The sequence below is a fragment of the Gossypium arboreum genome, chromosome 7, assembly GCF_025698485.1.
Source record: "Gossypium arboreum isolate Shixiya-1 chromosome 7, ASM2569848v2, whole genome shotgun sequence".
NCBI lineage: Eukaryota > Viridiplantae > Streptophyta > Magnoliopsida > Malvales > Malvaceae > Gossypium > Gossypium arboreum.
In genome coordinates, this window is record NC_069076.1 from 92,872,834 (window position 1) to 92,888,153 (window position 15,320).

General features: G+C 31.6%; 3 protein-coding genes across 4 annotated transcripts; 1 reads left to right on the top strand and 2 right to left on the bottom strand.

The window, feature by feature from the left end:
* Positions 1 to 1,747: 1,747 nt before the first annotated feature.
* On the bottom strand, positions 1,748 to 5,044 carry LOC108467361 (GDSL esterase/lipase At4g10955). Of its 2 annotated transcripts, none has more exons than XM_017767986.2 (2): positions 4,574 to 5,044; positions 1,748 to 3,665 (listed from the first exon to the last, which is right to left on the bottom strand). In XM_017767986.2, exons 1-2 carry the CDS (start codon positions 4,777 to 4,779, stop codon positions 2,648 to 2,650), a joined length of 1,224 nt encoding a protein of 407 aa, XP_017623475.1. In that variant the 5' UTR covers positions 4,780 to 5,044; the 3' UTR covers positions 1,748 to 2,647. The 2 variants fall into 2 exon arrangements, with proteins under 2 accessions (XP_017623475.1, XP_052886450.1); XM_053030490.1 differs by lacking the exon at positions 4,574 to 5,044 and adding an exon at positions 3,752 to 4,200.
* A 1,726-nt stretch (positions 5,045 to 6,770) lies between these two features.
* Positions 6,771 to 10,168, top strand: LOC108484454 (uncharacterized). Its single transcript, XM_017788245.2, has 3 exons — positions 6,771 to 7,184; positions 9,179 to 9,250; positions 9,351 to 10,168. The coding sequence occupies exons 1-3, from the start codon at positions 6,980 to 6,982 to the stop codon at positions 9,644 to 9,646; spliced, it is 573 nt and encodes a 190-aa protein (XP_017643734.1). The 5' UTR covers positions 6,771 to 6,979; the 3' UTR covers positions 9,647 to 10,168.
* Positions 10,169 to 10,985: 817 nt separating this feature from the next.
* LOC108483608 (cytochrome b561 domain-containing protein At2g30890-like) lies at positions 10,986 to 14,800 on the bottom strand. Its single transcript, XM_017787097.2, has 4 exons — positions 14,382 to 14,800; positions 14,138 to 14,302; positions 11,838 to 11,986; positions 10,986 to 11,478 (listed from the first exon to the last, which is right to left on the bottom strand). Exons 1-4 carry the CDS (start codon positions 14,484 to 14,486, stop codon positions 11,196 to 11,198), a joined length of 702 nt encoding a protein of 233 aa, XP_017642586.1. The 5' UTR covers positions 14,487 to 14,800; the 3' UTR covers positions 10,986 to 11,195.
* Positions 14,801 to 15,320: the final 520 nt, after the last annotated feature.

The following is a 15,320-nucleotide window of genomic DNA, read 5'->3' on the forward strand; positions in this document are numbered from 1 at the left end:
GAAACCTGTTCTTGTTGGGTATACAGATTCAGACATGGCCGGAGACATTGACTCGAGGAGATCTACTTCAGGTTACTTAATCACTTATGCAGGGGGAGCTGTGGCATGGCAATCGAGACTGCAAAAGTGTGTTGCATTGTCCACCACCGAATCAGAGTTCATTGCAAAGAACCAAGCGTGTAAGGAGATGCTTTGGATGAAGAAGTTTGTGCATGAGCTTGGTTTTACTCAGGAGAAGTATGTCCTGTACTGTGATAGCCAGAGTGCTATTCATCTTGGTAAGAACTCAACTTTTCATGCTAGATCTAAGCATATTGATGTGAGGTACCATTGGATACGAGATGTTCTTGAAGCTAAGCTGTTAGAGCTTGAGAAGATACACACTAATGATAATGGTGCTGATATGTTGACGAAGGCCTTACCAAGAGGAAAGTTTGAAGCATGTTGTTTGACCTTCGGCATGGAGGCATTCCCCACATAGTTGGAGGGGGAGATTTGTTAGGTGTGGGTCCCACTATGTGGGAAACCCATAATTTCTGCCACATTTTATTGTCTCTTTTTAGTTTTGTCAAAAGCCATTTTTGGGGGGCTTTTAACGGGTGATGTGGGCAGAAATTTTTGCAGAGCTAAAAAAAAAAAAAAATCTCAAATTAAAACAGAGAGAAAGAGAGAAGAAAATTTCAGTTTTTCAAGTTTGGTGCAGCAGTGATCAACTCTTCGATCGAAGGTTCATCCGTGGTTCGATTAAGCTGATTTTTGGACAGCAGCTAGGCGATAAGGTGTTCTTGACTTTGTACGGTCGGATTTTTCATCCGAGTCTTGTAGCATCGAAAATACCCATTTTTCAGCAGCTGCGTTTTTGGTGATATTCTCTCATTTTTCTCTCTTTTGCTAAAGATTATATATTGTTAGCCTTGTTGGAGTTGAATGCTTGTTGTAGGCTTGATATTGTGATCTTGTAGTTGAACATTTGATGATAGTGGAACTCTTGATCGGACTCTAAAGTCCGTGGTTTTACCCTTGATTTAAAGGGTTTTCCACGTAAAAATACCGGTGTCTCTATTTATTTTTGTTGTGGTTGCATTAGTTGATTTGTGGTTGATTAAGGTTGCTAGAGAACATATCTTGTGCTATTGTGCTTGCCATAATTTTTGACAGGAGTTATAAGGAGAGAAAGAACACCGGTTGTGCTTTCGCTTTGTTTCGGTTGTTCGGTTTCTTCCCAACAGTCTTTAATTGTTCACTTTTGAAATTTATATAGTTTAAATTACTCCGATCATTTTAGAGGGACCAATTTACTTAATATTGAAATTGAGAGGGAATGGAGAGGTGTTTTACCAAACAAAATTTACATGATAATAAAGCTTTGGTCAGTGGTAATAATAATTGGTATAATAGTAACTTTTAACCTTCCAAGTTAACATTTCTGTCTCTCTATATATATTTGAAGCTATTGTTGTTTTTTTAACATATTCTTTTTGAACTTTTTAAATTTTATAAGTTTTATACATTTTTTTCATATTTTTTAATCAAGATCAAATTGACAAAATATGTAAACATTAAGACTTTAATTGTTATTATATTAATCAAAATTACGTACAATTGATGAAAATTTATTCACTTTCGAAATTACCAAGGATTAGATTGTCCTGAATTTTTAGAGGGATGAATTTGCTTAATATTGAAATTGAGAGGGATTAGAGAACAAAAATTTGACATAACAATAAAGGTTCGGTCATCGGTCGTGTTTGGTGAGAAAGGAATTCTTATTATGGAACAAATCTGGTTTTTGTTAATAAAAACATCATTTTCAGCATCTTTTCTTCATGTCCTATGACTAGGCTCTTGTCCGTTACCTGCAGACATTTATATCCAATGAATTGGAAACTTCCATATATATATACAGCTATGGTTACATGATTTTCATGAAACAATAACAATGGGGAAGAAGAAGGTAACTCAGCCGGCAACAGCATCTTTAAAAACACCCAAGAACGAGAAGCAACTTCACCGGCTGGAAAAATTTTTAAGGCCTAAGGTTTACATTACAGACAGCTCGAGTTTCAAGCAGCTTGTTCAAGAGCTAACTGGATATCAGACCCGAACTACCAATATACCTGAAGAAGTTGAAAAGGTCCCAAACATGGAAAATATCGAAATAGCTTCCACTGCTATGGATTCGTCGTTCTGTGTGTTCGATTCATTTGAGCAAGCATTTCAGCCAGAAGTAATAAACCAGGAAAGTGCCCTGATGGAGGTGGCTGATCCGGACATGTCGATGTTTAATCATGTGCCTTTATCGACAAGCCAACTACAGACAAACTGGATAGCTTACCAGAATCTCGAGTCATGGCTTTTGGATGCCAATGATCACGAGCCGTCATGGCATACAGGTTGCTCCCTGATTGAACCGGAGACCGGCCTATTCGACTACATTGATTGCTGCATGTATAATCAAATGTGAATAACAATGAAAGCACATAGAAAATGAATATATCTATATATTTCCAGGAAATGGGGTATACATTTGTTGATATCAATGAGCAAGAGAAACCAGTAAAGCCGACATATCGAAAAACATGCACACATATTATTGTAAAAAGACCAGAAACAATCTATAAAAACCAAATCATTTGCCTTTTGTTCTTTATCTCTGCCTTTTCGTGACTTGCGAAGCCGGGAGGCTGTATAAGGACTTCAATTGCCTGCTTATCAATTTGCTCTTATTTATAGCAAGCTGAAGATCCAAGTCATCCGACCACCATTGCTCTAAACCGTGAGCTTCGAGAAACTTTTGTTTCCCTTTCGACATCACAAACAACTTCGCCGCAACTTGACCGTTTGTACGACTGGTGTTCTCTTTGTTCGCCTCATTTTCCTCTGTTGTTCCTTCGGGATCAGTATAGTGGCAACAGATATAATCACTATTGTTTACATATAAATGAGGCACCCATTGTTTCAATCCCATAGAAGCTTTATCCCCATATATATTGCCTAACCAACTCTTTAAAGAGTTATCTTTGATCTCTTCATCACAGTCAGCTTGAGGTTCACTACTCGAAGGAAGCATCGATTTAAGTCTTTTCCAAGCAAAACCTGCTTTTTCTCCGATATTTCTTAAGCTCATAGCTATTGAAATTGAGGGCGGGTTAAACAAATGAGCATCGACGAATATCCCTTCTTTAGCTAATGCTTTTCCCACTTGTAAAGCAAAACCAGCTCCCAAAGAATGACCTGCAATACATACATTGCTACTACCGTACCTTTCAGCAACTGTTCTTAATGCTTCCAATGCACCTTTAAATCGAACAGAACCTTTCAAGCTTTCCCAAGCGAGAAACCGAAGATCATCCTCAATATCTCGTCTAATAGTTGGACCTTTGAGTAAAGTTCCACGAAGTACTAAAACGGCTTTCGGTGCTCCACTAGGCCTAATGAGCACAAAATCAGCCAAGGCTGCCGATTGATCCCATTCTAATACTGCTCCAAATATCGATCCGTCCCTTTCGTCGGTCAAAGTTTGTGTCAACTTGTACTTGAAAGTCATCCACCATTTCGGTGCAAGAGCGGTTTCGACAGTTCTATTCTCTTGCCTGTCCAATTCAAGCAAATAAACTGCTTGTATGAAACAAGCAATTACCGATCTCTTATAGTTAGTATCTTTCCTGCAAATTATGAATCATATTCATTAACATAACAAAGAGATTATACAAAATTATGCCTTTTTTAGAACTAGATATATGGTACATACATATACATATCATGGTTTCATTCAAGGGCAGCTCGGATTTGTGCTCGATCGAACATAAAATAGTTCCTTCTTCAACAGGGGCAAAGGGAGGGAGGGCAGGAAGCCCCCTAAAATGGCAATTTGCTTCTTTAGACTCAAAATTTTATAAAATCTTAAATTAATATATAATAAAATTATAGTTTAGCTCCAAAAAGTGCTAGAATTTCAATTTAGTCCTTTTAAACGCCATAAAAATATAAGCTAATACAAGTACGAAATTGCATTTCAAGTCTCATAAAAAAATAAAAAAAAATAACTTGATCTCGGCCCGCACCTGTTGTTCAATAATCAACTAGATCTCAAAATTTCAAAGCAACCCCTTTTCATAGCTTTGAGATGTTAATTAAAAATTAAAAATTCAAAACCCTAAAACTTTGCATCTAAATCTAGGTACTGCAATAATGTAATTGAGATCGTTATTTAGTTTTCCCTAATCACTCAGATTAGTATCATAAAGGCTCAATTTTCACCAAGTACTGCTTCCCTTCAGAAAATCATTAAAAATTTGAGAAAAAAAATCACAAAGATTAGGATCAAAAAAGGAAATGGGTATCTTAAAATCAAGCATTTAAAACACAATTTATTTACCAAAATTGCATGTTAGCAAAAAATAATTAAAACTACACATTAGAACACAAGAACCTTGTTGACTTACCAAAAACAAAAAATGAAAAGAAAAAGCACAGATTTAGATAATAATAAAAAGGGAATGGGTAATCTTAAATCAAGCATATAAACTTCATTAAATCAACCAAAAATGAAAAAATCGTTGAAATTACTTACCAACTAGAATTGATAAGGTCTCTCCAATTAGGCTTAGCTACGTTACGAGGACCAGATACATGAAATGCATATGGATGTGCTTCTTCTTCTTCTTTTTCATTTTCTTTTTCTTCTTTTTGTTCTTTTTCTTCCACCACCACCGCCATGGCTCCTCCTTTTTCCTCCAAAGCTACCACCACCACCTCCTCTACTCCACGCTTCGCCATTAATATATATAAAAAAAAGGCTTTCCAAAACAATATAAACCAAAAGATATATATTGCTTCTTCTTGAAATTAGCTTGATTTCTTTTGCATGGAACAAGAAAAGAGAAAGCTTAAACGATGGGTTTTTTTCTGGGAGGGTTTCCTTCTTTGGTTGTGTGAAGTGTTTTTGCTTGAAAGATGAGGCTTATAATAATTAATTTTTAAATTTAAAAGAAAAAAGAGAGAAGAATTTTGAGTAATTTGAAACGCCTGGATTTGTAGAAAGATCTATAACGGTCATATTTCTTTCGTGATGTCGGTTTTCTTTTGAAATTACCGTAATGCCCTTTTCGTTCATTTTGGATTACAGTTGGATAATGATTTAATTAATGTAAAGCTCATAATCCTCTAACTTAATTCAGCCGAGGTGAGTTAAATTCAGTTCGGTTGAATCACTATATTCAAAATTGGGTGTCCAATGGATGAGTTGGATCGGAATTAAAGTATCAGTTCAAAATAAGGAATTGGATTAATTTTTATTTATTTGTATTATGAATGTTCAATTTATGATATATGTTTGGGGTTTGTAATTGTATTTTCTAATAATATTATCTCTAAAGTTTGAACTTATGTTCTCCCTAGATTTATCCATGGGTCGGGCCATCCGGTCTGACTTGAAGGTTCGTTCGATAAGTGAGAGGATTTGGGTAAAAATATAAACCCAAAAAATGAGCTTGAATAAAAAAATAAGGCTTGTTTATAAAACGAGCTAGGCCTCGGGTAAGATTTTTTTGGTCCAGGTTGGCCTGAATATGCAAAGAAAAAACTATTTTTTATTGTTTTTGTTGTTATTTTCTTGTGTGTTTCTTTTTACCATTTTGCTACCATTTCACTATTATGTTGCTACTATTTTATTGTTATAGCCTGAATATTTTATAACTCTTATTTTATTATAAATTTTGTTACTATTTTAAAGACATTTGCTTATTAAGTTACACATTTTAGTATTATTTAAGTGTACATATTATCTTTTAATTTACTTTTAATTTGCCGGAAATATTTATTTTAATATTTTTAATATTTTTAATATTTTTATATATTATATATATATAAAATTATATAAAAAATTATATAAAAAATTAATACAGGCGGACCAAGCCGGGCCCGAGTTTTTGTATTTTTAACAGGGCCAAACTTAGACAAAATTTTAAGCACATTTTTCGGGCTGGGCCTAGGCCTAAGATTTTGTCCAAACCCGGCCTGAATCCGACTCAGCACATAAACACATCTAATTCTCCTCTTAAAAGTGTAATATACCTTACAATTGAATAATTAAGAAGTAATTTTAAAAAAATCTAATTATAAATATAAGTATAAATAATTCATATCAGAATAATTATCATTATATTTCGAATAAATCTAACAAATCACATAATATTATTAATCAATGTATATTTTAAAAAAATGTTTTTATAGCTTCAATTGAATAATGTAAATAATCCAGCATTACCTTAATGTTTATTTCTTTCTACTTTGTAAAATAATGTGCTTTTAGCTATTTACAAAGTTGGTTGAAAATAGAGATATAGATTATTATTTTTAAGATCTAATTTACCCCCAATCTTTCTATTTTCTAATTTTTAAAATTTAAATTTTTCACTTTTAATTCCATAAATTCAGTTTCTTCACTTATTTGATTTAACAATTAAAATCGATTTGATAATTTTATTACTTAAAATTTTATTAAAGTTGAATGTGTTATCAATTAGACATCAATTTTAAATTAAAAATTATCAAATTTAACAAAATTACATATTTAAATTTTAATGAAAATCCATTAACAAATTTATCAACTTTAATTTTCAAATAAAATAAGTAGAAAAATTAAATTATCGAAAATGAAAAATAGAGACTAAATTTTAAAATTTTCAAGTATTGCAGGGATTAGAGACAAAATTAAACCTATTATTAACTACTTGTGCGGTTGTGCCACCACGCATAGGAGGGGGGGATAGCCACCACGCATCACGTAAGGGCCTCTCATATGAACATGTGGAGGACATCACTCTCCAGCAAAACCAAAACTTGAAAGCTCAGGCAACTCAAAGCAAAATTCAGTCTTTAGTCTCAACATTAACAAAAGATTAAAATGAAATCCCTGCTTCAGAGCTTGATCGGTTGATCCCCAAAACCATCAATATATAAAAGAAAAACTTTGGTTATGGCTTTGTATTTCATGGCTACTTCACTTAATCCAAAACCCTGTTCAAATTCTAATGTTATTGTTGTTTCTCCATTGCTTTACTCAAAATCCAAACACCCTTTCAAGCTCATCTCTTCTTCTTCTTCTTCTTGCGGTAAAACTTTTGCTCAATCTGAAGGAAAAGAAGGGGGAGTTAAAGAGGAAGACCCTCCTGCTTTCTCTGGTATCAGTTTACTTCTTTAAACTCTTTAGCTTTAGTTGAAAAGGTCCTTGTTTTTTGGTTTATTTTTGCTGGGGTTTGATTGGATTTACATAATATGTGATTGGGAGAAACCAGGTTTTGTTAATGTTTGGTTTAATGGGTTTGCTATTTAGAACTTGATTCAACTTGGGTCTCTTTTGCCTAAGCATATGAAGGTTCCTTTTCATATATATATATATATATATATTGAACTGTAAAGCATATATACCCTTTTCTCCCTTGTCAAAGCAGTCATGTCTTGATTGAATTTCTAGGTTGTTATACTATGGTAGAAAGAAAACTAAATTGATGGATAGATTTTTGGTTTTGTGCTTGAAATCCTATATATATGTTACAATACAGAATATGGGGGTGGCATGTAATCGCTATTTACACAGTAAGGGGTGCGGGAAGTCATTAAGATGAGGACGGGTCACACGTTAGAAGGTAGTAGAGACACTAGGAATGGTGGTTTCTAACGGTCTCATAAGTTTAGAGGGTTTTTTTTCTGGAGAAATTCTACAAAGTTTTCGTAGGCCTCTTCTAGGGGTGAAGTCATTCCACAAAGTTCTGGTTGGCCTCCTCTAGGGGTGAAGTCAAAAAAGAATTTCTGCTAGTAAAATTAAGTTTTATATTTTTATGAAAGTTAGAATGTAATTTTAATAATTTAGATTTTAATAATTTTTAAAGTGTTAATCCTCTTTGAATTGGTAGCATGGCGTCTATAGAAGAATAAGAACTTACTTATCTTCCAAGGTTTTGTATGAAGCTTAACGAAGACTATTAAAATATCAGTTTGTTGGGCAAAACAGTTTCATGCTACTTACGCATGGGATTCATCCAAAGAATCAATTGTGGAGTCTTAATGATAGTTAATTAGGAGAAACATTAGGCTAAGTTAGTATAGTATTATAATTTTTTTTAGTTTAGTTAGGCTTTTCACAAAAAAAGAAAAGAAAATAAATGATTAAATCAAAATTTTATCAATTTTAAGTTATGTACTAAATTAATGTCTTATAAAATTTAGAAGGTTAAAATGAAATTTTACATTTTAAGAGGCTAGGGCCGTTGCCAATCCCTTTGATGCCACACCTAGCCTTCTTGAGCTCTCCTATTCTTTATAATGGAGAGTGTTTATTGTTCTTGTGATGGAGAAAGCTTTTATAGAGGAGGAGCTTTGACATGGGTTCTAACGCATAGGGTGTAAGGGAGAGCATTCGTTTTTTTTTATTAAATCAATTTAATCGATCATATTCTATAAAAACCGACTTGATCGAATTAAAGCTTAAGCACCGACATTCGGTTCATTTGGTAACCAACTTTAGTTATTGGTCTTGAATAATATAAATTTTAAATTTTAAATATATTTTAAATAATTAAAAGAAAATATTAAATTAAGTTGGTTTTTTTTTTTTTTACCAGTGGGTTTGAAAATATAAAAACAGATAACTGGCCAAAATAGGCATCCAAACCGAACCATATCTGAAAAAACTGCACAAACTGCCCAAACCAAAATTGGCTAAGCCGATTGAGTTGTTTAATTAAACTAAAATTGCTCTCTCATTGTAGGATGGCTGTAGATGTACAGGTGCTTTATTAATATGTGACGAGGTGACTGGACACTAGGTACGAGAATGAGTATAACAGTATATCCTTTCTTCTTGTGATGAAAAGAGCTTTTATAGTAGAAGAGCTTTAGCATAGGTCCTACTGAAATGATGTAGGGTGACTATAGAGGTACAGGAGCTACTACTTCATTAGTATGTGTGACGAGGTGACTTGATAGTAGCGCGTGGGAATGGATAATATTGAACATAAAGTTATCGCCTTGAATAGCTATATGTTTGCTCTCCATGCCTCGTACTTCTTTACTATTTGTCATGGCATCAGCTCATGGTGTTGATACTATTAAACATCTATTGACATTCAATAAATCATTAGATCGCTGATTTCATGTATCGACATTTTTTGTTAAGGTTCATTGTCTTCCACACGCACGCAGCTCGATCTTTTGGACCAGCTAAGTTCAACGAGCTCCACTGCCGACGGTACGTCGATCTTATCCCTAGTAAATGCAACTTGCAAGGCCTAGATTGAACAACAGTACGATTTATGAGGTTGTGACTGATTTGTTTCTTTTACGACCAGGGTATGAGAGTGATGGTAGGTCTGGGAAACTCACTATTCGTGAGCAGCTCGTGCGGTTAGTCGGTGATAGAGACGATGACTTTACTATTCCATTGGGTAAAAACTTGAAGAAGGTTAGTCCAAAGTTTTTAACCATCTCACAGAAGAGAAATATCAGGAGACAGGCATATTTGAATGAAGTTTCTCAGAGAAACGATTCGGTTTTCTTTGCAACGATCGGAGCATTCGTACTTGTTCCGCCGCTTATAATATTAGGGATTGCTATATTAACAGGTTATGTCCAGCTATTTCCTTGATATACATACACATTCTCAAAGTAAATAGAAATATCGAGGTTAGACCGACCCGAACTTATGTTCAGCTTGTTGTTGCCGTTTCTTTTCGTTTTCGTTATTGCATGATCGGTTTACTCCCGAAATTGAGTCCTGCTTCTTGGTTCCGTTGTTAAGAGCTTATTCACAATTTGTAGTTATTCCTACATGGATGAGTATGACATGAAACGAGCATCTCATTTAACACATCCATAGTTCTCCTAGGCTTAGAATCATATATGCTTGCAAATTCTTTGAAACGGAGAGGGATTACGGGAACATCGACCGAAGTAGGAATGCTTGCAGATGAAACAGAGGGGGATTACTGGAACATCGACATGTTAATAACTTAAGTGAAGATAGGCTGTCTCAACGGTATATACGAAGATGCCGGAATCTTTTGCTGCTAATACAAGTTCATGTTGCATATATTCAATTCTATGACGGTATATACGAAGATGCCGGAATCTTTTGCTGCTAATACAAGTTCATGTTGCATATATTCAATTCTATGGTACTGCAAATGACTTAAAAATACCTCCAAAATGGAAGTACCAAGTTTAATTTTCCACTCCAAAACTTAACTATGATCAAAGTATTAATAGGAAAATCAAAATGATTAAATTCTGCTGTTAGTCTCTGTACTCTATGTAAGTTGTAGATTTAGTTCCTATACTTTAATTTGATCAATTTGAATATCTAAAACTTTTTGAATTTGTCAAATTTAGTCTATGTACTTTTTGAATTTTAAAATTTTAGTCCTGAATGAACGGTAGCAGTTAAATATGTTTGGTTAAATTCTACAATTAGCATAGTAAAGTTGCAAATTTAATCCATATTGTCCAATTAAATCATTTTTAATCGCTATATTTTCTAAATTTAGAAATTCTGTTTTTTATGTAAACGACACATTGTTGAATTCATTAACTAGTTTTATGAGTAATATGTAGAAATAACAAATTGTGCATCAAACTTTGAAAATAGCAAAACTTAATAATATAATAGCTACCTTAATCTTGACCAAATTAAAGCAAAAGGACTAAACCCATAATTTATGCATTTTATATGCCAATCAAATCTTGCATGTCAATCCAATCTGATTGAAAATTCCTGCTAGTGGAGAAATATATGATTTTTTTTCTCTAATATTTCCTTTTGCAGAAAATACTGCCTTAATGCATAAGAGTATTATATACTTCTCATGACCATAGCATAACCTGAAAGTTCACTATAAGAATATTTTGTTTATTTTAGGTTTTTTCATAAGTTTTGAAATCATAGCAGATGAGATTTTCAAAAGCATCATAAGAAACTTTTAGACTGATTTATGGATAGTGGATGACCCTATTTTATGGTTTTTGAAACTGTTGCCATCTTTTTGCTTTGTTCAAACAGTTGAACATGTTTTTGTTCTAACACCAACAAAAGATTGATCCAATATTTGAACATTTTTTTTTCCTAACACCAACAAAAAATGAAACGTGTTAGTAAATTTAAGTCACTTTGTAACCCTTTTTTGTTTCTTCAATAATGCTCACTTGTCGGTTCCTTTTTCATTACCAATTGAACTGTGTTCTTCACTAGGTCTCACTGGTACACCTTGGTTTTGTATATGCACCCATTTGTCTTGAAACAAGTAAATCAACACAATCACAGTGATCTCAACTGTAAAAGCTATGGTCCAAAGCTTTGTACTCTTTGATGTCTTGTCATAATATGCTCCCAATCCAGTGTATATGCTGATTACACCTAAAACACACACTGTAGTTCCCAGTAACCAGTGTGCAAAAAACCAGACAGTTCTTCCCTTACATCCCCTGCAAAGAGAAAAAGTCTTTTACGTGTTATAAAAAAACCTAGTAACCCGATTACCGTTTTACTATGGAAGCCCCTCTATTAAAAGTTGAATTGCATTTTGCCTCCTCTACTTAAGAAATAGATAAATTAGTCCTTGTGCATTAGATCAAAGAACAAATTGATCATTCTGTTAAAAATTTCATCCACTTTTGCTGTTGAAAATTAGTTATTTCGTCAACCACGCCAGTTTTTAATAGTATAGAGACTAATTTACTCATTATTTGAGTAGAGAGAGAAAAATCTAATCTGACTCTAGTATAAAAGCCTCCAAAATATTTTTACCTATTCATTCGAATATGGGGTTGGGGTTCAGGTTTACCTCCATGGACGTAAAACTCCGGTTAAGGCTTGTAACCATATGATGCCATATAAAGCTACACCTAATCTTTGATGATGATTGTTGAAGGAATTGTTGAAGTTTTTTATTGACATAATTGCTCCTGTTGTAGCAAGAAGTACTGAAAGTATCTGCCATACATGAAAATAAAAATGTTGGATATTTGTATCCGACATAATTAAAAAACGAGTCTTGGTATCAAAATCCGGATAATATAAATATAATGTGAAGATAGCTTGTTTTTTTAGCTTCTGATCTGTGATTATATGAATGCAAAAACCCCACATAATGAAAGATCTAAGACTTCTTATTTGTATAAAACCATTGGACTTTTCTTGCTTCTCAAGAATGCATGATAATCCTCAATGTTATTTTATATATATATATATAATATTGTCCAACGGAGAAAGAGTTTTGGCTTAAGTTGATTCATGTAATTACTTTAAAACATGATATCATATTTAACGAATTTGTGAATCGATTTCTTTTGTCCAATGCTATAATTTTTCATGTAGAGATAACATTAGGAAAGTGAAAGAAAAATAAAGATATAATGTCAAAATTTTTTGTCCATTTCACCTTTGTTTTTTTTTTTGAGTTAAATTTGATTATTAACCTTTTAAAAAGAGTTTAGGGTCCATTTGTTTACATATAAAAAATTTTACGAAAAATGTTTTTTGCATTTTCCTGTGTTTGTTTCATAAAAAATAGTTTGGTCAACGGAAAATGACTTATAGGTCATTTTTCAAAAAGAGCTCATCTATAAATAGTTTTATTTTTCTTTATAAAAATTAACTGAATCAAGCTTAATATTATTATATTGATAATAAATTTTATTTTTATTTTTAAAATATTTAAAATATCATATTTTTCAATATTATTAAACATACATATTTAATTATTTATATTTCCTCATATAATAAATTATTAATATAATTTATTATTTTAATAATAAATTTTAAAAATAATAATTTTAAATAATATTATTCACATATTATTGAAAATATTCAATATTAATATTTTAATAATAAATATTTATTACAATTATAAATATATTAATAATAAATGTTTTGTAGTATAAAGGTTAAAATATGTCATAAGTCTATGTACACTTCACAGATTTGTAATTTAGTCTTTGTATTTTTATTTTCAAGAATTTAGTCCGTTTACTTTTCAAATTTAAAAATCAAATCCAATTGTTGACATCGTTAATTTTTTTGTCAATTTTGTTGATGTCACATTTTTAAATAAAAATACTCACTTAGCTAGTAGTCATGTAATTAAAAATGACGTTGTAATGAATCAATTTAACATAATATTTTTAATATATGCAAAAACAATGTAAAATATAAAATTATAGATAAAATAAATTCAATTAAAAATGAAAAATAAGAAAATCTCAAATGCATGTTTGTTTAATTGAAAACAACTTTTATGAAATATTTTAAAGAAATCTACCAAACAACATAAAATATTTTATACAAATTCATCCAACCACCAGAAAATAATAGCTTTTCCAGAAATATAAATCATTTTCTAGAAATCATTTTCTGGAAGTCATTTTCAGTGAAAGAAACGGAGCCTTAATTGCTATTTTTTTCAACAAAACTCATACGACAGTCCACATGTAGTTCATGCTAATATAACACTATTTGTTTAAAAAAAATAGCATGTAATACATATGAATTATCATGTTGGCTGTCATGTTTAAAATTTAATATTTTAGTCAATATTTTCGTTAAAAAATAACAATTCAACTCTTTTTGAAAGATTAATTGTCAAATTTGAATTATTTTAAAGGGTTGAGGGTCAACTTTAGTTAAAAAAAAATGAATAAAGGTCAAATTGACAAAAAAAAAAAGTAAACATTGAGGGTTAAATTTGACATTATGCCAAAAATAAATTATAATCTATATAGGGTATGTAGTTTTTGGTTAAACTATGCTTTAGGCCCCTGTACTCTTCATATATTTGGAATTTAGTTTTTTTACTTTTATTTTAAGAAATTTAATCCCTCTACTTTTCTAATTTAACAATACAAGTCAAATTATTAACACCGTTAAAATTTTTTAGTTAAATTTAGCCTCGTTACAACATCATTTTCATACTTCATGGCTATCAATTGAGTATTTGTTTAATCTGAAATGACACACCAAAAAATTTAATAGAATATATTTAACGGTATCAATTATTAGACCTAAATTTTAAAAATTAAAAAGTAAGAGACTAAATTCTAAATCTACAGAGAGTAGAGGAATTTTTCGGTAAAGAGATGAACTTGCCTGTGAAACTGCGTGAACATAGAAAAGAATTTGAAGCTTTCTTCCACATTCTTCTCCATTTGACATTCTAATAGCAAGTATCCCAATAGGCATTAAAAACCCCATTGATGCCCAAAGGAGGAATCCATGCAGTGTAATCTCAAACATCAGTTTATGACTGATCACCTGTTTGGAAAAACAAAACACAGATCTGTAATGAAAAAACAATGTAATAAAACTCCATCAAAGGACATGAATCCAATACCTTTTTAATGTTGTCATTGTTGTCTTCATCAATTGAGCTTACAAGTGATGGGACGAGTAGTATGAACATGGTGAAAGAAACCAGTTTCCCTGCAAGAACTTGCATTGTTCTTCAATCGAAAAGCTAAAAGAAAAACACAGATGAGGTATGGTGGTGTGTTAGAAGAAAAAACAGCAATAACAAGTGTTGGCAATGGTGTAATTATAAGATGACAGGCTTATAAAGCTTAGACCAGAGACCAGCATACTCAAATGCATAGTACTCAACTCTTCTTTTTTCACTGAGAATTATCAATAACTTTTTTTGCTTTTCTTTTTCCAATATATAAGCACCCCATTTCAAAAGAAAAAGGTCCTTTTCGAAATGAATAAGATTTTACATATTCTTTGTGGAATAAATTTCAAAAGCTGATTCTTCAGTATTCCTTTTACTTCAAAACATTCACATACATACAAATATACAGGTGAATGTATCTAAGAAGTAACGTCCACAACTATTAAATTAATCAATTTAGTCTTTATACTATTTAAAAAATATTATGTACTCTTTGTAAACGAAACTTTTATTTAGAATTGAACTGCAATTGAAAAAAGATTCAAGATATTTTTTATACAGTAAATGTTCATTTTGTTACAAGAGTTAAATTGGTTCATTTAATAATATAGGATTTAAGGTTTAGAGGATTAATTTGATATAATCCCTATAATTCAGGGACTTTCTAAATACTTTTAACCCAATATATAAGGATCCCATTTCAAAAGAAAACACCTTTTAGAAATGAACATGATTTTACATATTCTTTTGGAATAATAATAAAAAAGCTGATGTTTAGCTTTCTCAATAGAATTCCTTTTAGTTGAAAAGATTCACGTGTATATATATATATATATGTTAAAAGTACATTTTACTGAATTAAATAATTATTTTTTCTATTTTTCA

Bases quoted from the DNA above. Each gene is read 5' to 3' on its own strand.
- LOC108467361 (XM_017767986.2), bottom strand. From the start codon at position 4,779: ATGGCGAAGCGTGGAGTAGAGGAGGTGGTGGTGGTAGCTTTGGAGGAA. The intron at 3,666-4,573 runs GTAAGTAATTTC...CATAATTTGCAG, and splicing joins GACCTTATCAATTCTAGTTG to GAAAGATACTAACTATAAGA.
- LOC108484454 (XM_017788245.2), top strand. From the start codon at position 6,980: ATGGCTTTGTATTTCATGGCTACTTCACTTAATCCAAAACCCTGTTCA. The intron at 7,185-9,178 runs GTATCAGTTTAC...TTTTTTGTTAAG, and splicing joins AGACCCTCCTGCTTTCTCTG to GTTCATTGTCTTCCACACGC. The intron at 9,251-9,350 runs GTACGTCGATCT...TTTTACGACCAG, and splicing joins AACGAGCTCCACTGCCGACG to GGTATGAGAGTGATGGTAGG.
- LOC108483608 (XM_017787097.2), bottom strand. From the start codon at position 14,486: ATGCAAGTTCTTGCAGGGAAACTGGTTTCTTTCACCATGTTCATACTA. The intron at 14,303-14,381 runs GTATTGGATTCA...TTTTCCAAACAG, and splicing joins ACAATGACAACATTAAAAAG to GTGATCAGTCATAAACTGAT. The intron at 11,987-14,137 runs GCAAGTTCATCT...CATGTATGGCAG, and splicing joins ATGTTCACGCAGTTTCACAG to ATACTTTCAGTACTTCTTGC.